Genomic DNA, 22,408 nt, shown 5'->3' on the forward strand with positions numbered 1-22,408 from the left:
ACGTGCAGCCCAGCTCCCTCGGATCCTCAGCACGACATCCACCCCCAGCCCACGAGCCCACCATTCCCACAGGGGCCAGCACCTTCTGTCTCTTTGTCCCCGCCCTGAGAGTGCCCTGCTCACTCGGCTGTCTCTGCAGTGAGCAGCACCGTCTCCTACTCGCTCCCACTCACCCCTGCAACCTTCCTGCCAGTGCGCACACACACAGGGGGCCCACCTCGCCAACACTGTCCCACGCATCCCCTGCAGGCTCGTGGCTGTCCCTCACGTGGGCCTTCGGACACCCATCTACTGGCGCTGGGTCGCGGACCCCCAGTGACCCTCACCTGCCCGCTAGGCCTTGGCCATGACTCATCTGGGGCCTCCTGACCCGAGCCCTTGGCCGGATGCTGCTGTGCGCCGACCTCTCTGATCCTCTCTGTTAGGACCCAGGCAGCGTCCCTCGCAGAGCTGACGCCCCAGCCTCCCTTAGCCCAAGAGTCCTGTTCAGCCTCCTCCCTCTCCCTGGGCCCTCACACGTCCCGATCTTGCCACACACACCTCTCTCTCTCCCTTTCTGTCTCAGGCAGCCCCGGTACCTCCCTGCACCCCATCTCTTCCCCACATACTCTTCTCTTTCTGTGCCCTCATTACATACTCAGACATACACCTACACTCAGTCTCATGCACCCTCCCACTCCTGTCCCCCTCTCTTCCCCCAGTCACCTGGGCATCTGTCCTACAGGCAGGGCAGGCGGGCAGCACCCGTGCAGTTTCTCCTGCCAGTGCCTGCACCCCGTCACGTCACACACATTCGCCCGGATGCCCCGCGCACACAGGGCTTCTGTTCTGAAGCAAGGCGGGCCAGCTGCTCTCCCAGCAGCCCTGGGTCCCCGCAAGGCAGTGGGCGGTGGTAAGCAGTTCTGCTCCCATGCACAAGTCTGCAGAGAAGGGCACGCGGTACAATTTGTTCAGGAAACAATGGCAATGTTTGACATGTCATAAGGATTGATGGAGCAGAAATTTACATGGGAGGATGCATTTTTAAACAGCTCTGCTGAGCCCCGGTGCCTCGCCAGTAACGCTTTCCACATTCATCATCACCGAGCCCCTCTGAAGCACTCCTTCAATGGCGTGAGAGTCACAGGACCCTTGAGAGCGCTAGCGGGCTGAGTGGCTGGAGGGGAGGTAGGAGGGGTTGGGCCGGAGGCGGCTGGTAGCACGGAGGCCTTTTGTGTTCTGTGTGCCCTCTTGCTGTGCTTTGGGAACCTGCCCCACACTACCGGGGAATGCTTGGTGCATTAGAACTTCCCTCCCAGTCAGAAGGAAGACAGGATGGGGGCAGGGCATGGGGGCATCAGGTGGGCCAGGGTAAAATGTGGAGACACCGCTCTGAGCACCTTTATGAGTAATCCTGGGAGAAGAGGGGACGATGTGGCTCAGGGAAAGTGCTTCTTGTGGGACTCTGTGAGAGATATGCGATCTGGATGGGCAGCAGTACCAGGGAGTGGGCAACAGGTACTGGGGAAGTGACAGGGCACAGAAACATCCAGGGAAGTGGGCTCTGTGCCTTCCAGGCATGTGATCATGTGCAGGAGCCCAGAGGGAGGGCAGTTAGGAAAGGGTGAGGACCTGACTGGCTGTTGCAGCTGCAGAGAAAGAGAAAGGGACCTTTCTTCCCTTTTGGTCCACCGGGGACCTGGGGTGGGCAGCCACCACCCTACCACCCATGCCCATAGCAGACATTACTAAATGATCACAGCACCGAGTGCAGAGGAGGCCTCTGATCTCTCTCAGTCTTCTTGGCAGTCACAACCAACCAACTGCAGGAGGAACCTGTGTTAAAGTGACTTTGCTGTCTCTGCTGAACCCTGTTCTTTGAGGGTGAGAAATGTGCTTCTCCAAGGGCCGTGCAAGGCCAGCCAAAGGGCCTCCAAAGGATTTGTGGCTGAGCATAGAATCACGATGACAGCTCTGCAGGTGGTGAGAAGATGTGGGTTCTGGCCCAGATCCTGCCCTAAGCGCCCAGCTGTGAGTCTGGGTCATACCTGGGCCAGGGTCCGTGTGCTGCCTGGCTTCCTGAGCCACCTGCTCACTTCTCTCCTTCCCTGCTACCAGCCTACTTGTGCCCAGCTCCTCTCCCTGCCCGCAAACCTGCCTTCTGCACTTAGTCTTCAGGTTCTTCCCAGGCCAAGCAGCCTTGCCAACTTGGCACGAGCAGTGCCCTCTGGCAGGAGGGGCTGTACCTTCTCATCTCTGCCCTCTCAGATGGTAGGGTTCCACTGACATTTCGCAGGGTCAGTCCTGGGGACTGAACTTAGGGCCTTCACATTGAGCTATATCCCAAGTCCTTTTTATTTTTTTAGTTTGAGACAGGGTCTTACTAAATTGCCCAGGGTGGGGTTAAACTCATGATCCTCCACAAGCTCACTCTGACTTCTATGCAGAGCACAGGGCGGGAACCAAGGACTAGAGAGGTTAAAGCCACCACACAGGCAGCAGGCAGTGGGCAGTGAGGGGCTGGGACAGGCTGGCCAGGGAAGCACAAGCGGCTGGACTTGGGGATGCTGGTATGTGGAGCCTATAGGTCCTGGGGGCAGATGTGTGTGGTGGGGAGAAGGGCATGGTACGGGCAGAAGCATCAGAGCCAAGGCTGGCTGGCATTCTCCCCGGTTAGGATATACGCTTTCTGAGAGCAGGTCCGACCCACTCCCCAGACCTGTCTCAAAATAATAAAAAGGGCTAGGGATGTAGTTCAGCGTGAAGGTCTTGGGTCCATCCCTAGGACTGCCCTCTGCCCCGGCATCCACACAGTGCCAGGACGGTAGGTGATCAAGGGATCCTTTTGAGCAGTGACAAACTAGCAGTCTCAAACCTGAAGAAGGAGGAAGAGATCAAGGGAAAAGGAAGAGGAGGGAGAGCCACAGCAGAGGGGAGGAACAGCCACAGTGACACCCACCCTGAGTGGTGGGGTTAAAGGTGACAGGATTAAACCCAGCACCTCATGCGTGTTAGCAGAGCTCTTTGCCAGTGAGCTACATTTCCTGCCCAATGTTGTTTGTTATTCACAGTTTTTCTTTCTTTCTTTTTCTTAATATAGTTTTTTAAGACTGTGGTAAAATAAGAAACCATCTTAATCTTCTTTCTTCTTTCCAGGGCCAGGGATCCAACCAGAGGCCTTGGGCATGCTAGGCACGGGTGATCTACACCACAAGCCCTTTTAACATTTTTAGTTTTTGGAGCTGGGGATTTAGCTCAGCGGCACAGTGCCTGCCTGGCAAGCACAAGGTCGTGAGTTCGATTCCTGGTACCAGAAAAAAACAAAACAAAAAATAACAGAAACATTTTTATTTTTTAAAAGGTACTGGGGATTTATCCCAGGGCCTCTGCTTGGAGCTCTATCCCCAGCCCTTTTTTACTTTTTATTTTGAGACAGGATCTCACCAAGGCCCTCTTGCCTCCCGCCTCCCAGAGCACTGGGATTACAGGAGAGCACTGCTATGCCCTGCTTCCCCTTTTTCAGCTGTACAGTTTAGTAGCACTACGTAAGTTCACATCGTACCACCATCACGAGAACTCACAAAACTGGAACTCTGTAACCATTAAACATCTTTTTCTTTTTCTCTCCTACCCCCCACTCCTGTTAATTGCTATTCTTTCTGTCTTATGAGTCTGACTACTCTAAGTATCTCTGCGACAGTATTTGTCTTTTGGGGGCTGACTTATTTCATTTAGCATATAGACATCATGTTTCATCTGCATTGTGGCAAGTGTCAAAATTCCTTTTCCTTATCTGCACCCATGTTCACGGCAGCATTGTTCACAGTAGCTAAGATGTAGAAACAACCGCAGTGTCAATCAATGACTGAATGTATGAAGGGATCGCGGGATGTAAGTACAATGGAATATAATTTGGCCATAAAAGAAGGAAATCCTGCCATTTGTGATAATAACAGGGATGAACCGGGAGGACATTATAGTAAGTGAAATAAGTCAGACGCAGCAAGACAAATGCGATATGATTTCACTTATGCATGGAAGCTAAAAAAAGGAAAGATAAAGACGATACGTGTGAGATGCTGCTGGCTTGGCACAGTGGAACCCCTGCGTGTGTCATGGAACTAGGGATTGAGTCCAGAGCCTTCGCACTGAGCCACTTCATTTTTTTTTATTTTTTTTTTTTTTGAGACAAGGTCTCACTAAATTGCTAAATTGCCCAAGCTGGGCTCAAACTTGCAAATTCTCCTGCCTCAGTTTCCCAAATAGCTGCAGTTACAAGCGTGTGCCACTATGCCTGGCAGGAACCACTTCCTGGGCTGCGGATATAGCTCAGTGGCACAAGCGTCTGCCTGGCAAGGGCAAGGTTATGAGTTTGGCCCCCGGTACCAAAAAAAAAAAAAAAAAAAGATCCACTTTCTAAGCAGAACTAGCATTAGGACTCCCACCCCTAGGTCCCTAAATCAAAACACTTTGGAAACACCTGTCTGCTGAGTCCCTCAGCCCAGCCCTCCTACCAAGGGGGAGCGGAGGGGGGACTCCTGGAGCAGGGGTGGCCACCGGAAGCAGGCCCAGCCCAGTCCCGTTAATCAGCACATCCGTCCTGTGGCCTGGCCTGGGGAGGGCTGGCAGGTGCTCAGGGGCAGGGGCCCCCGGCTTGTCTGCTATTGCAGATGCCATGTTGCTCGTGGCTCCTGCACCCCTTTCTTTATTTCCCTTTATTTTATTTTAAAATCTGGAAATAAAAATTGATGGGGAGCAAATTGCTCTGGCCAGCAGCTCTGTGCTTAAAGGAGTCGCTGTGGGAAGCAATTTCGCTATGTCAGGGCTGTCGGGGTGGGCGGAGCAGCCTGTGCAGGCACCTGGTGGCCCCTGGGCCTCCTGCGGGGAGATGCCTGGGGGAGGGGCATTTCCCTAGAGGCAGGGGTGAGGGAGGCCACGCTCTTGCTCTCTTGCCAAGTGCTGGCTGCCCTGGGGCTGGCACTGTGCAAGATGCTTGTCCTTAACATGTCCTTTATCCTTAACACAACCAGCAAGACAAGAGGCGCATTCTGTTTCACAGGTGGAACGCCCTGCTGTAACAATGCAAAAGGGTAACGGCTCACGCTTTTAGTCCCTCCTGGCTCCCAGGCCTTTTCCTCGGAAATGTGTACGAGTTCACACATTTACTCTCCACACCTACTCTGTGAGCTAGGTACTGAGATTTGCCTTATGTTCTGGAAGAAGCAAGGGAGGCCCAGAGAGGTTAAGCAACAGGCTTGAAGTCACACAGTCGGCCTGATTCTGCTGTGGGCCATATACAAAGATAGAGGCCCTGCACAAGGCATTTCACTACTTTTTAAAGCATCCTCAGAGATTACTAGTTTTAACCAGCATATTGGTGAGAACTTATGGGTTAGGCACTATAGTGAGCATATTAGTTCACTTTCTCCCTGTGTAGACTACATTTTCATGCCCACTTCTCAGATGAGGGACTAAGGCCCAGGAAGCCAGAATTTGAACTTGGGTCTGACGCCAACATTCTTGAGCATAGATCTAGGCTGAAGGCAGGATACCAGCCTGGCGCATAGCTGGCCAGGAGGCTTGGATAAGTTATTTGCTGTCCTTGTGCCTCAGTTCCTCTAACTGTAAGAGACATGGGTCTTTCCAGCTCTGCTCTGAGACACTTGTGGCTCTGATCCTGCCAGCAGCCTCCCCAGCTCAGAGGCCTGGTCATCTGTAGGAGAGGCGACTCTGGTTATGTTTTGAGCATCAACCACACACCAGGCAAGTAAGGAGCTGGGAAGTGCCGGCGGCAGCCTTGGTCCTTCCCGCCCGGGAGACAGTGCCCACCCAGGGCAAGAGAAAGACTCAAGACAGCTAGAGGTTAAGGGTCAGAGGATGGGGCCAAGAGTGCTGTGATGTGGGCTGGGAGACGCTGGGAACGTGGAGTCGGGAAGGGCATCTTGGAGGAGGCGGCGCCGGAACTGCAGTTGGGAGCGGGGCTGTGCTCTGCGGGATGGGCAAAAGATGAGCCAGGGCCAGGAGGCTGCAGCGCCACACTGGAAGAGCTGCTGGGTCCAGTGGCCAGCTCCTTGTTCTCCCCACATATCCCTTAACACACTTCTGAGGGTGGTGTAAAGGGCTAAAGGTGACCGCTCAGAAGATATGGCCATAGCCAGATCCCTGGGACTTGGACATGCGACTTTATTTGGAACAGAAAGTCTGCAGATGTGTGTCTCCAGAAGCTGAGACAGTTAAGGCAGGATGGTCCCTGAGCGGCCCTGCTGGTCCCTTGGCCCAGGTCTCTGGCCTCCAGGGATATCTCCGTTGTTTGAAGGCAGCAAGCTTGTGGCCCTTTGTTGCTGTAGACTATGACACTAATGGAGAGTGTAACTGGGGGAAGGGCTTAAGGAATTCCAGACACCTGCTACAGGGGCAGGGGCATGGCCCCTGTGAAGTCCCTGCTAGCACATATGAGGCCTTGGGTTTCACCTTGGGTTCAATCCCCAGTCCCACAAGTCAAAGGAAATAAAGTTGTTTATGATTTCAGTGTGACTACTGAGACCAAATAACTGCTGCAGGCCCTGCGCTAGGCTGCGTCCACCTACAAGCCCCTGGGAGTGGCATTATTAACCGTTGTGCAGACGAGACAAGGGAGGCCCCAGAAAGGTCAGCAGCCCCACCGGAGAGGAGTGGCAGAGCTGGTGGACAGGCCTCCAGCAGCCCGCAGCGGGGGCCACCCCGACAGGTACTTCCCTAGAGACAAGGTGAAAGTCTCAACCTGGCAACGCTTTCCTGTGTGAGGTCAGAGCCGGGCTGGACTCTCCGGCCATGCAGGGGCCTGGGCAGTGAGCCTCAGTGTCCCCAGGCAAGGAGCAGCCCCTCCGGCCCACTCTCCTCCCCTGAGCCCCATGGATGCTGCGAAGACCCAATGCCCAGTCACATGTAAGAGCACAGCTAGGAGAGGAGGAGTGCTTGTCATTCCTTCACAGATGGGGAATGAAGCTCTGACTCCTTCCCAAGTGCTCATGGGACATTCTATGGCAGCAGAAGCCACACACAACTAAGGCCTCATCTTTAGGCCCCAGGGGCTGCTTTACAGGGAACACTTGCATGTCTCTGCCTGAGGGCTTTTGTCCCCAGAGGGCAGGAATGATGGGGACAAAGTATCTCCCAATGCTACCCTCACTCCAGGAGGCTGGGAGTCCCTGGGCTGGCACCCTGTCTGCTGCCCTGGAGCTGGATAGAGCTCCTGTCACCAGAGCGCCTGTCCCCAGAGCACCCAGTGGGCTGCTGTGGCCACGGGCCTCATGAAGCAAACCACACTGACCATGTCCTGCTCCCTCTGCCTCGAGTCTCCCTCCAGATAGTCTCAGGGTCCACTTCTGGGGAAACCAGACCGAAGACAGGGCCCTCTTGCTGGATATGGGGACACATGGCAGTGTGAGCACTGCTCTGAGGGGGCCCAAGCTACAAGTGGCTCAGGGGCTCATGGTCAGTGACCAGCAGGGACCCATCTTCAGAGCTGAGAGCAAAACATGGCTCTGCCTGACATCCATATACACAAAGCAGAGAGAACAAGCAAAAAGCCAAAAAACCTGCTTCTGGCTCTCTTCCCACTCTCCCTCTCTGCAGCCCTTGGGTTTGAGGAAGACTCAGCTGACTTTTATTTTAAAAATTGTATCTGATCACCAAACACAGCAAAGTGGGAGGCAGAAAGCCATCTTCCAGGGGATGCGGGGGGGGGGGGTGGCGAGCATGGTTACCCGTGGGAGTGAGACCTCCGCACAGAGAGATGTGGGGGTAGGAGGCTCAGCCACGTGGGAGATAGATGGGAGGGGAAAAGGTTGTCCAGTCAGCCCCCCGGGGGAACAGCCACCCCAGGGCTGCAGCTCACAGGGCCCCTCTCGGAGGCTGACAGTCTCCGCCTCTCCCCACCCCCATGGGCTGTGTAGCTGACGGACAGCTCCCAGTCTAGCGGGAAGGTACAGGGAGGTATCTGGGTGGGAGGCTGTCACTGCCCATGTCCCAGGGACATGTCCTCGCTCCAAGGTGACTCAGGGCCTGGGTGGCATGCCCCTCACCCGCTGCTGTCACTGGTGGGCACTGATTGGGCCAACACTTGCGGCTCGCTAATGAACCATATTGATTCTACATTCTCTTGTTGTCTCCCTAAATGGCAAGCCACACATCTGATAGATTAAATACCTACGCGATGGCCCGCCTGACATCTGTATCACTCCACCCGAGGGTCCCTAATGAATTTTACAGCCCCGCACGACAGAAGAAATTAAGGTCCAAGTCCATCGCAGGAAGTATAAATCATCCCTAATCTCGTGGCAGAGGTTGCAGCTCCAGTGTCTGCTGGATTCACCAGGGCAGTGGCTTCTGCTGTGTGTGCAGGACAGGAGGGGGTGACCCGACCTCTGCTATGAGGACTGTCTGCCCATGGAGTCCAAGCACTCTGACCTCACTGTTCTAAACCTGTCCCAGAAGGTGGAAAGGATTCCGCAGCATCTGCCCCATTTTCCAGATGAGGAAAGCGAGGCTTGCAGAGAAACAGAGCTGGACTGGGGTCATTCTGTGAGCCAAAGGCCTTCATCTTTGGACCCAGGTTTGCAGGTCTGGTTATTGTGGGAGCCTGCAGTGGTTTGCTGTCCTGATCTGGCTTCTCCTGCGGGTGGGGCAGAGAGTGGGGTGCTCCCTGTGGGCGGTGGGACAGGCAGAGGGAGCCCTTGATCAATCAGGGTTTAGCTTGGAAGGTAGCTAATTAGGCTGTTTCATGGCTCTGTCGCATGAGATGACACTGTCCTCTTGTGGCCTCATGGCTCCTCCAAGCTCTCAGGGTGGGGCTGTGTGGCTTTGTCAGGAAAGGATTTCAGCATCCCTGAGCCAAGGGTTCTGCTGTCATCTACTTGGAATCTTGGTGATCACCTTCCTCTACGAAAGCAGGCGGTGCATTCTGACCTCACCAGGTGGCTGTGAGGTCACACAATCAGGTGCTTAGATTAGTGCCAGTATTTAGGATTAGCAGAGTGCTTACTCTGTGTCAGGTACTTATACAGTCCGGCCTTGGTACTCAGCTGCTTTCAAACTTGTCAGATTTGATGCTTCACAACACATTTGGAGGTGAAAATTTTGTCCCCGTACTCGTGTGTCTGGCACTTGAAGCTAGAACTTGTCGCTGACCATTGTTTGGGATTCGCTACCCTTTCCAGCCCGAACAGTTCGCTTGGTACTTGTCTTTTTGGTTCTCATCAAGGCTCCCAGAACCAACCAATCATGAGTGCCAAAGTGTCACTATATGATCTCATTGAGTCTCCTCAACGAACCTGCAGGGAACTGTCAACATCATCGTTTTCCAGAAGAGGAAACAGCCTCACAGAGGTTATTTGGCAAAGACTAAATATCCATATCTCCTTCCCTTCTCCAATCAAAGGAAACCATGATTTTTAGGCAGATACCATGCAGCCTGGCTAAAATATTACCTTTTTCAGTTTCCTTTAAGGCTAAGCATGGCCACGTGACTAGGTTCTGGCCAATGAGATGAAAGCAGAAGTTTGCAAGACATTTCCAGGAAGTCTCTATACAAGGGTGGAGACACTTGCTCTCTCATTTCCTCCACCGTGTATCTTGAAATGTAAATGTGATGACTGGGGTTCTAGCAACACTTTAGACCACGAAGATAAAGGTCACATGGTGGGGAAGAGGTCTGAAGGAACCATTCAAAGTTATTCATCTCTAGGAACCCGGTGTGGTAGTGCACGCCTATAATCTCAGCACTTAGGAGGCTGAGGCAGGAGGAAAGCTGCAAGTTTGAGGTTAGCTTGGGCTACAAAGTGAGCTCAAGGCCAGCCTGAACTGCATAGTGAGACCCCGTCTCAAAAAGACAAAAAAAAAAAAAAAAAAAGATTATTGATTTCTATACTACTTTTCTATGGGCAGGAAATACACTTTGGGTCTGTGTAAGCAACTGTTTTGGGGCCCTGTGTGGCTGGCAGCTGTCCTGGTCACTGCTGATATCAGTTACTTCCATTTGAAGTCACATAGTTCAGAAACGGCTGAGTCAGGAACCCGGGGTTTTTACTGCTGTGCCCCCTGCAGTGAGTACTTGAAAAATATGAGTTGTATCAGCCCTACCACCACCACCTTCGTCCTGTCATTGTCAGACGGGGAGGCAGAGAAGGCTCCCTCTAGAGATGTCCAAACAAGTCAGGCCCCATTAGATGCTCATGAAATGAACACAGTAGGAGCACTTTTTTTAAAACAAAAGGAAATCTAATAGAATAAAATAGAAGATACTAGGCTGTCTGCACGCTGAAAGGAAGTACTGTTTTATCTTGGGTACATATGTGAGTGTGTCCTGTGGGTTAGATATCTGTGTCCTGCAGGTCATTTGTCTGTATCTGCATGCGTGTGTGTGTCCTTGGCATCAAGAAGTTAAATGTAGTTTTTTGTTTGTTTGTTTGAGACAGGGTCTCACTCTGTAGCCCATGCTGGCCTCGAACTCATGGTGACCCTCCTGCCCCAGCCTCCCAAGTGCTTAAATATAGTTTTACCATAGATCTTTGGGTGTTTATCAAAAAGCCAACAGGTGTATGTGGCTTTGAGTGGTTCCAGGAGTGAGCTGATGGGCACCAGAGACACCACCCCTGCTACAGGGCCCGTAAAGCAACCCCCCTTCTACCAAACTGCTGTGGGCCCCTCTACCCCCCACTTCTTCCAAGTACTCCTTGGACAAAGTCAGGTGGGCCCCTGGTGGCCGCTCCTTGCCTGTGACGCCCCTGTCACCCAGGCTGAGGTGATGACCTTCCCTGTACATGGCACAGGTGCCCCCCATTCAGGCCTTTGGTCTGTAGCATTTATGAGCTTGCTCTGGCCCTGCCCATTCATGCAGGGACCGCCTCGTGCAAGGGTCCATTTTCCACACACTGGTGTCCCTGAGCAACTGCCTGAGCAGGATGGACCAGCAGTTGACCTTTGGAAGGGTGACTTCCGACAGGCACAGAATGCAGGAGGCTGGGTGGTACTCAGCACAAGAGGGGACTGGCTGGGGGCGGGCAGTCACGTGTCATTAGCGTGGGACCTGGGGGAGCACCCAGCGCAGTTCTTTCATAGGTGAGGATGCCGAGGGCCCTGGAGCCGCCCTGCTCAAGGTCACTAGTGAGTGAGCAGCTGCCCTGCAAAGCACTCTGCCCGGACTGGGGACAGCTGATGCCAACAAGAGGCTGCAGAGAGTGGTGAGCGGTGCAGGGGGACCCCAGGGGCTTAGAGTCAGGTAGACCCCATTCAAATCCACTCAGTAGCTGGCAGACCTTGGGCAGGGCACTAAGCTTCCTGGACCACAGATTCTTCTGTTCAATGGATGCAGAAGGGAGGCGAACAGTGTGGTAAGGTGCCTGGGGTCATCGCAGCAACCGACGCCTGCTCATGAGGCCTGAGATCTTAACAAGTGTTCCCTTGCTTTCGCAAAGGGGCAAAAGCCACGGCAGACAGCTTCCATTCAGGCTCGGTGGATCCTGGAGGCACCTGTGACATGGGCTGCCCAGTGCTTTGAAGCCTGACACGGCACTGAGGCCTTAGATCAATTTGCCAAAAATCAGTGAGCTGAACGGCCAATGCCCTGAGAACTGTCAGACCTTACACAAGGTCTGGGACAGCCCACTTTGGAGCATAGGTGGGGGTGCCACTGTTGACGCAGGCCTGGGACCCACGGGCAGCCCCCTCCCTGCCCACTGCGGTGGTGGGAAGGACTCTCTCCCAAGCATCTGTCCTACCTCTCATTCCATCCCATTTCAGTTTTACGGACTGATATTTAGATTAAGGAGATAAACACAGGCGAGGAGCACTGAGGCCTGACAGGCAGAGGAACTCCAACCTGTCAATCACTGTCAGGCGCAGCCTCCTCGGTACCATACCTGCCCCCAAGTGGCCCTGGATGCAGAAGAACCAGGAGTGGCTCAAAGGGCCCAGAAGGACAGCCTCAGTCACCCTTAAAATCAGGGAGACTTTGTCTACCAAAGCCTTCCAGGTTAGCTTTGGACAGGGCCTGGGACCTAGGGATCTCTCTCGTTTTCTCTTTCCCTCCCTCCTTCCCTCTCCCTCTTCTCCCCTCCCCAGGTTGCAGATAAAGAATTCAATTTTCTTTTAAACGGTGGGGAAATTGGAAGAGATTTTGTTCTGTTTAAGCACAGCTGGAGTCTCAGGTCTCAAGGGGTTTGAGAACAATGAGATCAATTAAGATGCCAATGGTGAGGGGTGTCAGGAGGAGGTGGGAGGGCCGGGTGGGGGTGGGGACTCACAGGAAAGGGATGTTGGGGGAGGCCTGGCCTATGGGGAAGCCTGGCTCCCCGGCTTCTCAGGTGGAAGCCCAGGAGTGTCTTCCCTATGCTGACCGCTGCCCTCTTTGCATTTTGCTTGTGGCCAGATGGAGCCAATGGCTCTCAAACTCACTCATAATTTACGCTGGCAATTTCTGTCACCAGCTTTATAGGACAGGAGAGTCAAGTCCAACCAATGCCCTCAGAAGCAGAGAGAGGCTCTGTTCTGGAAGCCACCCAGAGGCACTGGCACCACTTGCTCTTTGCAGGCCTCGGACCATGACCTTGGCACACATCACTTCCTATCACTGCTGAGACAGGAACTTGGCTCCCCTTCATATAGAGGAGGATAGGAAATCCAGTCAGTCAGCAACCTGGCCAGGCCAGGCGGAAGCTGGACAGGACCCCAGCCCAGGGCTACTTGACAACTGTCAAGGTGCAGGACCCTCCCAGCCAGGCAGGTAGACACAAAGATGGATGCGCTTTGCCGGCCTGTGGAGGAAGATGGAGGTGTGGGTACCCTGGCTGAGCTCAGCCCCCGCTGCCTGGGCAGGGGAGTGGCAGAGGATGAAATCTGGACACTTCCTCCTCTCCCCCTGCCTGGTAAGGGTATCAACTCCCGCCCAGTCTCTCAGCTTCCTTTTTGTCTACTCCCCATGGGGTAGCTGCAGGGACCCCAAGATGCTCCTGCTTCTCAGAGGGGGTCCAGCCAGTCTCAGCCAAAGGTCTCAACCCCTCTGTCCTCCTGTGTCCCCTCCTGCTTGCTGTGGGTCCACCCTCTCTCTGCCAGGCTCCTGGCTCGCAGCTGGTCACTTGCTGCTCCCTCACCTGGGTTGCTCATTCCTGGATTGTTTTGTTTTTGTTTTTCGAGACAAGGTCTCTCGATGGAGTTTAGGCCTGGCCTTGAATTCACATTGATCCTCCTGCCTCAGCCTCTTGGGTGCTAGGATTACAGGCATGCACCACCACACCTGGCTTTCTTTCCTGAATTTTCAATCCAAATTCTCAACCTGGACTCCTTTCTCTCTTCCATCTGTGTTCTTTTTCATGCCACCTTCTGCAGGATACCTGCCCACCCTGAGCACATGTTCTAGTGCTGAAACCACCCTAGCCCTGGCACCCCCACCCTGACCAGCCTCAGTTTCCCTCCAGCACTTACTCCCACCTGACACACTGTCTCTGATTTTTTTTCTTGTGTATCTTGTACTCCTGGCATAGACAAGGACACCTGTCTGTCTTATCTCCCACGGTCATTCCAAGCCCTCGACACACACTCACTGAATGGAGTTGCAGCTGGCAGGCCCTTGGCCCTGTGGAACACTCCAGGGAGGTTCCTGCCTGACCTGGGAGGAGGACTCTGGAGCCAGCAATCCACCCCCTCCATGGTCTGAACAAGAGGCTGAGGCCCACAGAGGGCAAGAGACAGGCACAGGGTCACCCAGTAAGTCCTGGGCCAGCAGTCTTCTCACACGCTCTTCCCCAGAGGGGGTGACCTGGAATATAATTTACTCTCTCTGCCTCAGTCTCCCCAGGAAGCCTGTGCTCAGCCCTTTCTCCTGCCACATCCCTCTCAGAAGCTGTCCTAGATACCTGTGAGCACAGCAGTCAAACCTACTCCGTGCTGCCCAGGGCAGGGACAGCCAGATAGAAGACCTGCAGGGAGAGGTGCTCAGTGGCTTGGGGGAGGACAGTTGCTCACAGCAGAGGTGAGAGCGGCTGAGATGGTGAGGCAGAGAACTCAGGGGCCTGGGGAGGACAGAGAGCAGCCCTGGGAGGTGGGCACATGCTGGTCACCATCTGGGCTGGTGCCAGAGAGAGGCCCCAGGATGGTCTCAGAGAGGACGGAGGGTGCAGCGGGTGAGGTGTGGTGAGCAGACCCTTGGTAAGAAAGTGCTGAGGGTATGCAGGGAAGACGGGTGACCTAGGGGGCTGGGGAGAGGGGTGTGAGGGCTGCAGGATGTGCAGGGCAAGCAGCTCAGAGCCAAGCTGTGGAGGCCGTGGATGGCAATGCAGTCCCAGAGGATTGACATCCACCTGCCAGGCAGTGCCTAGGGGCAGCAAAAAGTTCTATCTCGTGCCTCCCTCCTCCCCAGGAGGGAGCTCCCAGCTCCACGCCAGGCAGAAGAGGGGACATGAAGGGTGTGCTCCTCCTGTCTTTTTCCTGGTTTGTGTCACATCCTGGAGGGGACAGAGATTGCGGTCTCACAGTGCCAAGATCACACACGACCCCTCTGTAAGAGGGGAGGGGGTAGGGTGGCAGGTCGTAAATTCCTTGACGTTCTTTCCTTTGCGAGTTGGGGTGGGGGGTGGTTTTGTCCCCTCCCCTGGCTCAGAACTATGAGATTTGCGTCCCTGGCTCAGAACTACGAGAATTCAGCAGAAATGATGCTGGTGACTTGGAGGCCAGGTCAGAAGAGGCCACACAGCTTCAGCTTCTGCTTGGTTCTCTTGGGGCCCATTCTGGGGCGCTCTCGGTCAGAACCCCATGCTAAAAGATGCCCAGCCACATGCAGAGGATGTACGGAGGGGCTCAGGGCACAGCTCAGCTGAGCCCGTTCTTGGCAGGACTTGTCCAGGCACCTGGCCCTGCTGATCCCGCCTCCACTGGAGGAGTCATCCAGACCTGGGGGAGCAGAGAAGCTGGACCCCGGGACCTCTCCTATTCCTTACCCCCGAATCCTCGAGTGTGGCAAAAGGGCTGTGGCCCATGCTTCACTCAGAGCAGACACAAAGTGTTTGTTGTTGGCGGATGAAGAATGGATCAAACCCTGCACTGCCACCGAGTTTCTCGGAGCAGAGAATTAATTATAAAACTCCCGCAGCTGAGGCACGCTATGCACTCTGCAGGGACCCCTGCAACACAAACACACAGGGCCTCTGCTGAAAAAGCACTCAGAATCCCAGATGACCCCTGCAGAACATGGAACCCAGTGCAGGCTCTAGAGTGTGCAAAGTTGGTACCAAAGCAGGGAAACTAGGGATCAAGAGACCTAGGTTTAAGAGCCGGCACCCTGACTCTGCTTGCAGCCCTGGCGAAGATGGACCACACCTCCAGGTGGGTCAGGGTAACAATCATGGTATTCACCACACAGCTGTCCCTTACCCAGGGCCTTCTAGCACACTGAGACCTTTGGATCCCCCACCTCTCTCAATCGCGGGACAACTACTACTACTGCACACTTGAGACTCGGGGTCTGGACACAGTGAAGCAACCGCTCAGGGTCACAGAGACAGCATGCAGCAGGCCAGGGTTTAAGCCTGGGTCTGGTTTTGAACCCTTGCTCCCTGCTGTGGCCAATGCAGGCCATGGTCTCCACCATGTTTCAGGGCAACACACCCTTCTGCTAGGAGCCAGAGGGTCTGGGAGGAGCAGGGGTGAGTCCCAGGGCGCATCCCCAAGACCAAGGCTGGGGCTGGCCTTCCCACACCACCTGGCCCGCTTCAAGTTCCACTGCTTGGGTTCAGTGATATGGTGGTGGGCAGTGCCAGGCCCTGCAGCAACACCCTCAGCCAGCCTTTCCCTTTGGCCACTGCAGCCTTTGCTGGAGAAGGGGAAGGGAGGGACAAGGGGTAGCTTGCCTGGCATCATGCAGCAGGGCTCCCCGCTGATATGTGGCTGGAGAGGGGCCAGGGAGGTCCTGGGCTGGGCAGGAGGGAAGCCAGGTGGCTACAGGAGGGGGTGATGGAGACCCTGGGACTCTTCCCCACACTTTCAGATGGCACTGGAGAGCGAGGGCCAGGGCAGGTGGGGGCGCTGGAGGCCAGCGGTGGGAGGGGACCTCACATGCGGGAGGAAACCGAACAGCAAGTCGGCCTCCCCTTCCTGCCCAGGCATAGCAAACCAGAATGATGGTCTCAGGGAGACAGGAGGTGCTGAGGGAGGCAGTGCCCAGTCCCCTCACCTGCCTGGGGCTGCCCAGGGAAGGGCCAGGAGGATGGTGTCCCTGCCCAGCCTGGTGGCCCCAGGAGGCTCAGCCAGGAGGTTCAGTGTGACAAGCTGCCACTTCCTGAGTGTGCTGCAGGCTAGGTTCTGAGCTACATGTCTCCATGAGCCACTTCAACTGTCACAATCGCCCCTGTGTCACAGAGGAGGAAACTGAGGCCCAGGGCCTTGTCAAAGGCCCTCCCTGGCTGACCTGGGCTGGCCCACAGTGACAGGGTAGAAGACAGCCAGACAGGACCTTTCAGGCCAATGATAATAAAAGCCACCCCTCGTATCTGTAAGTCTTAACTACATACATCAATGTCACTGCACCCAGTGTACGGACAACCCAGAGACACTGGACAGGCACTACCTTTTCACTTGGTAGGAAGGAAGCCAAGTCCCAAAGTGTTTAGTCCACAGTAAAACCAGATTCTGAAGCTAGGCTCAGAGGCATACAGCCATAATCCTAGTATTCTGGGAGGCTGAGGCAGGAGGGTCATGAATTTAAATCTAGACTAGGCAATTTAATGACTTAGTGAGACCCTGTCTTAAAATAAAAATTAAAAAAGAGCTCAGGATGTAGCTCAGTACAAAATCCTTGGGTTCAATCCCCAGTACCACAAAAACAAAACAAAACAAAAGTGGATTCTGGGTCCTCCCGGGATGACTCTGACAGGCTTGGACCTTCATCTTCCATAACCCTGAGCTAAATAAAATGCTTTTCTTTATATCTTGTCTCAGGTGTTTCATTATGGTAATGGAAACCAGGCTAGCACAGCCCACGAAACACACCTCATACCCCTGTGCACACCCTGCCCACCCATCTCTGCAGCAGTTACCCCGAGAGGCCGAACTCCCGCTGCCATTCCTCCTGCCCTGCCACCTTCCAGCCAACCTTTCCTACCCAGGACAGCTCTGGCTGTCATGAGGACCCTGGTTCCCTGAGCAAAGTGCTCATGTCTCCCTAACCTGGTGTGCCAGAGATGGAAAAGCTCCTGCAGCTCTGGCCCCAGAGAGGTAGAAATTCACTCGGTGGTGTCAGAGGGTCCAGAATGTCACCAGGACACAGCAGCCAGAGTGACCATGTAGCTCATGCTCTGCGATCTACAGCGGCTCCTCCCAGCTCCTCTGTGGCCAGCACAGAGCCTCAGGAGGGCAGCCTCCTAGGTAATGGTCAGGGGTCTGTGTGCATGACAGGTCAGCCACTTACCTGCGCTGGGACCCTGAGCAAGTCACTTAACCTCCCTGAGCCTGTTTCCTCAGCTGTAAGTGAGGACACAGCACCTTAACAGGTTAGAACTGATGCGGACAAAGTGCACAGCACAGCAAGGAGTCAGTGATGGCAGCGACTGAGCAGTGTTATTACTGCAGTGGCGGCGGCAGACAGCACAGTCCCCAGAGGTGGCCCCAGACACAGCCTGGGCCCAGGCACACTTCAGTGGTACAGGGTGGGTGCTACGAAGGGAAGCAGTTCCTGTGTCCCATGGTGTCAACTGGGTGCTGAGCTGGGCTCAAGGTCAAGCCTTTGAACTTGAGGTCCCTACTCTTTCCTCTCCCCCAGTGGAAATTCTTCCTGCTGTAACCAGGGGCCAGGGAGGTGAGCGGTCTGGCTCTTCCACCCCAGGCAGATGCCCAGGTTGGCAGTGACAGCCAGTTTCCCCTCACCCTAACTTCCAAGTGCCACCCCCCCGCACAGGTGACCAGCACAGAAGCAGGGCATGCCGGTGTGGGGGCTGGGGAGTCCCCTTCGCAGCAGGTTCTGCTCTGGCCTTCGCTACAAATTAAAACATCTTCCTTCTCTTTCTAATTTTTTCCCGACACAACTGCCCATGAAACATTTTAATAACATCCCAGAAAAGGTCAGGGAGAAGGAATTTCACAGTCCCCGAGCAGGCAGCTATAACTTTAGCCCCTTGCGGCAATAGGTGTGGAGAGATGGGGCTGACCCAGGTCTAAGTGGAGAACAGATGGGCTGGGGGACAAAGCAGGGTGTGGCCGGGAAACCTGCCATCTTTGAGGACCAGGAGGCGCCCTGGGGAGCCTGGAAGCCAGAGCTGCTCACCAGTGTGATGACTCCTCACAGCTGCATGGGTCCACAGACCTGGACCTCGCCTGCAGGTCGAGGAGGAGGCAGGCGAGGCGTGGCTGCAGGAAGCTGGGAACCGCAGTGGCTGGGCCTGGCAGCTCTGTAGAGCCCTCGGCAGCCCAGAGAAGGCAAAGCTCAGCTGCTCACATGAAGGGATGCACGCAAGGAGCAAGTGGGACCAAGACAGGTCAGGTGGGTCCCCAGCAGGCCCAGGGCCTGCTCCAGCTCTGACAAAGTCTACAGAGAAGGAATTGGCTCATGCCCACCACGGCCTGCTCCCCGGCCCAGCTGGAGCAGGCCCAGGCACCTGTGCATGGCACCACCAACCAAAGCACACTACACTCACACACTAACTGTGCCCTATGGCTGTCTCCATCCTTTCCCCAGGGCCATGAGACTTGGGGGTGCAAAGTGAGAGCCCCAAGACAGACTCCTCTGACACCCAAGCCCGGAGCCCACCCCAGATTCTTTACCTCTGTGCCCTGCCAGGCCTGTTGGGGTGCCCTTCCCTACATTTGGGGGTGCATGGGAAGCCGGAGCCGCTGGCCCATGCTTTCAGGTGGCTGTGACAGGCTCAGTCAGGTGGGGGTCCTCAGGCGGTGGGTGATGTATTGCTGGAGCACACTGGAGAAGCTGGAGGCCACGGGCCGGGACGCAGGCACGGGGAGAGCAGTAGCAGCAGACTTGCTGTTACGTCTGACGGCCTGACTAGCTAAACATCTGCTTGAAATATTAATAACTGTCAGATGGGAAGGGCCTAGGGGCTCCGCACAGTTCTACACCATCTGTCTGCAGAGTAAACACACTTCAGAGTCGGGGGCCTGGTACAGCAGGCAGCAAGGACTCTGGGAGCCAGAGGTGGACAGGGAGGGGGCCGCAGTGAGTTCAACACTTACTGAGCACATAGTAAGGGCATGGCCTTGAGCTTGTGGAGCAACATCTACCACTTCGGTAGCACAGAAACATACAACCCAATTTTATTATAGCCGCCTCCTCCCCATTTTCAGCCCACATAACTTGCGCAAGACTCACCCCACCAACCCTTGGATCCCCTAGGGGGTGCATGACCTATCCCTGGCATATCCAAATTCTTGGCATTGGTTCCAAGATGGCCTAACAAGCTGAGAATATCAGTTCTGGGACTTTGGCTGGAACTACTGCAAAAGATTTGCTCTTCCCAACTAAGGCTGATAAACTGGTAAGAAGCAAGCCTGGAGGTGCTGGAGCCCCCTCAGCCAATGCAGAGACAGAGTTGAGGGCCAAAGACAGACTCCTGCTCAACTGAACGCCTGGATGCAGCCATGCCTGAAATCACTTATGCCTTCAAGTTACATCAGCCAATCTTTTTTTTTCTTTGAACCACCTAAAGGTTTTTGTCCTTTGCAACAGAGAGAGAGAGAGGGAGAGGCAGAGGGAGAGGGAGAGGGAGAGGGAGAAGGAAAGAGAGAGAGGATTTACTGATGTAAATGGATGCTGGGAGGAGGCCCCTTGTCAAAGGACAAGTCCTAGCAAGGGCAGTGGGGGTTGCTCGGGCACCTCCAGGGAGCTCCCTCCTTCCTGGCACCCGTGTTCAGATAGGGAGGACCACCCTCCTCAGAGACAGCTGGAACCTGCCCCACCCCCTGCGGCACCCAGGATCAGTTCCTCTCAAGGAAAAGGCAGGACACCAAAGCATCCCCTCCTCCAGCCTGGCCCTTTCCCATGCTGCAGCCTTGGCCAAGGGAGGTCATCCTGGAGAGTCTCAACTCTAACACATCCACACATACAGCCTCCTGATTGCCCAGGGTCCTTGGGAGCACCCCCGGCCACCGCCCATGGTCTGCCTGAGGGCTCACCGCCCGGCAGGGTGGCAGGGACTCACCAGGACCGTCAGTACAGAGGTGCCCACGGTGACGTTCTCGTAGAGGCTGACATTGTACAGCGGCTGGCTGAAGATGGGCCGGTTGTCATTCTCGTTGATGAGGGCGATCTTCACCTTGGCGTAGCCCACGTGGTCGGGCACACTCTCATTGGCAAAGAGCTGGGGGAGCAGGGCGCAGGCTGCGTCAGCTCCCACCTGCTCATGAGCCTCTGTTCCCGCGAGTCTCCCTCACGCCCGGGCAGGTCCCTGCCTGTCCCGGTTGTGTGCCACCGCGAATCCCATCCCTGCTCCCCGTGGCCAGCGCTGGCCCCTGGTTTTGCCCTGGGGGAGGGGTGATAGAGCCAGGCTGGCAGGAGATGGGAGCTGGGGCTGCCACAGGCCTGGTGACATTCTGCCCAGTTCCTGGATATATCCTTGTCCTCTTTGCAAAAGGGAGGCTCAGCAAGAACCCTGCTTCTTTCTCTGTGAGTTTCTCTGGGTCAGATCCGCAGGGAAGATGGGGAGAGGTAGGAGGTAGGATTTATGGAGATGTTACGCTCCTCCACCACCTCCCCCAAGGCCCCCACCTGACCCAAGGAGATGGGGGGTGGCTTACATCAAAGTCGTAGCGGTCCACGGTCTCATAGTCCAGCGGGATGGCCACCCGGATGCGGATGTCTGCCTTCCCTTGGACGGAGGTGGGGGAGATGATGAAGTGGTGGGAGTTGTTCCCCACCAGGTACACCTCGAACATGCTGTTCAGGCCCTGCACCAAGAGCGGAGAGACAGCAATCAGAGAGGCACTGGGCGGAGGTGCAGAGGGCACGGGAGAGGAGGCAGCAGGGTGCTGCCCCGGGGGTGATGGAGGAGGCACAGGCTGGGAGGGTTTGCCCACCCTGCCTCGGAGGCCCTTTCCTTGCTGGGTGATGCCGCCCTCTCCCAGCCCCATCTCCTGCTCTGGGAAGTCTCCCCTGGCTCCCTCTGCCCTCATCACCCTGTACGATGCCCACAATGTGCCCTCTACGGTTTGGCTCTTGTCTCCTGCTTGTTTTTCTGCCTCTGGAGCCTCCCCTGGAGAGAGGGGAAACCGCCAGCATGAGGCCCCGTGGGGAGATGGAGCAGTGACAGGGGAGAGGCCGGAAGGGAGGAGAGGAGGAGAAGTAATCCAGTAGCCAGCCCACACCTGCCCTGGCACAGAGAGTTCATGTGAGGTGGGAGCCGAGCTCTGACAGCTCTCTCCTGCTGATCCTGGGGTCTAGGCAGGTAGCGGGGCTCCCCAGCATGGGGTCTGCAGGGGACATTCCTTTGGGCCTGTTGGGCTGCAAAATTTTCTGTTCCCTCTGGTGTGGAACCCATCCCGGCAGACGGAGGGGACCAATTAAATGCCCGAAGGGGCCCTAATAGCCGAAATCAGTAGAGTGTGACAGCTCTGAAAGGTGACACCAATGCCTCACCCTCCCCTGCACCTTGGCCCCTGGACTACAGGACCTGGAGGCCCCTGAGGGTGCGGGTGGCTGGGCTGTGCCCTCCCCACGGTGCCCACCCAACTCCCAGCCCTGCCCTGCCCTGCCCTGCCCTTCTGAGGCTCACTTACCAAGTTCTGCCAGTGGGGGTCGCCAGGCAAAGAGTGTGGAGACAGGGAGAAGGAGCCGGAGAGAAGGAGCCGAGAGTGGGGGAGGAACAGGAGAAGACAGTGAATCTGGGTGCAGGGTCAGGACATCGCCCTCTTCCGGGGAAGCAGCCCTGTCCACTTCCAGGGCCACTGCTTCAGAACCTCAGGAGGGGCGAGCTGGGCAGTGGAGGAGAGGAGCAACAGCAAGGACCCAGGAAGAGGGCAGGGACAGGAGGGGCAGGAGCGCTCTCCCCACCCGGGCAGCCACAAGCACAGGCGGGTGGTGACGGACCACATCCCTGCGTCCTGCGCCCGGGAGTCTGGAGAACCCCTTGCAGGATGCAGCCCAAGGGCAGTCGCGACATTATTTTCCTAACACAGGAAATGTCTGCGATTTGGTGCGCAGAGATGTGAAAAATCTTCCAATAGCTCAAAGGTATAAAGGGCACACACCTAGCACCCTCTCACCAGAGCCAGACCCAAAAGCCTTCTCTGAGACAGCCACCACAGCCTGTACTCGGCCTCCTTCCTGGGAAGTACATTCAATGTGATATCTATCTGCACACAGAGCGAGACAGATGCCTCTGCCCTTTGACAGGTACAGTGGCACCCTACACACATGGCTTTGGGAAGATATGTTCACCTAAAACTATGTTTCAAAGGTGGA

General features: G+C 55.5%; 1 protein-coding gene across 7 annotated transcripts in view; it reads right to left on the reverse strand.

Moving 5' to 3' along the window:
* Cdh23 (cadherin-related 23) overlaps positions 1-22,408 on the reverse strand; it is a gene marked incomplete at its 5' end in the record, with an annotated part of 360,927 nt that overhangs the window by 129,654 nt on the left and 208,865 nt on the right. For all 7 annotated transcript variants that reach the window (XM_005390029.2, XM_013516828.1, XM_005390030.2 and 4 more), the window contains 2 exon segments: positions 20,151-20,309; positions 20,746-20,895. In XM_005390029.2, the coding sequence (XP_005390086.1) occupies positions 20,151-20,309; positions 20,746-20,895 (309 nt within the window).

The sequence above is a fragment of the Chinchilla lanigera genome, unplaced genomic scaffold (genome assembly GCF_000276665.1).
Source record: "Chinchilla lanigera isolate Chin_1 unplaced genomic scaffold, ChiLan1.0 scaffold00036, whole genome shotgun sequence".
NCBI lineage: Eukaryota > Metazoa > Chordata > Mammalia > Rodentia > Chinchillidae > Chinchilla > Chinchilla lanigera.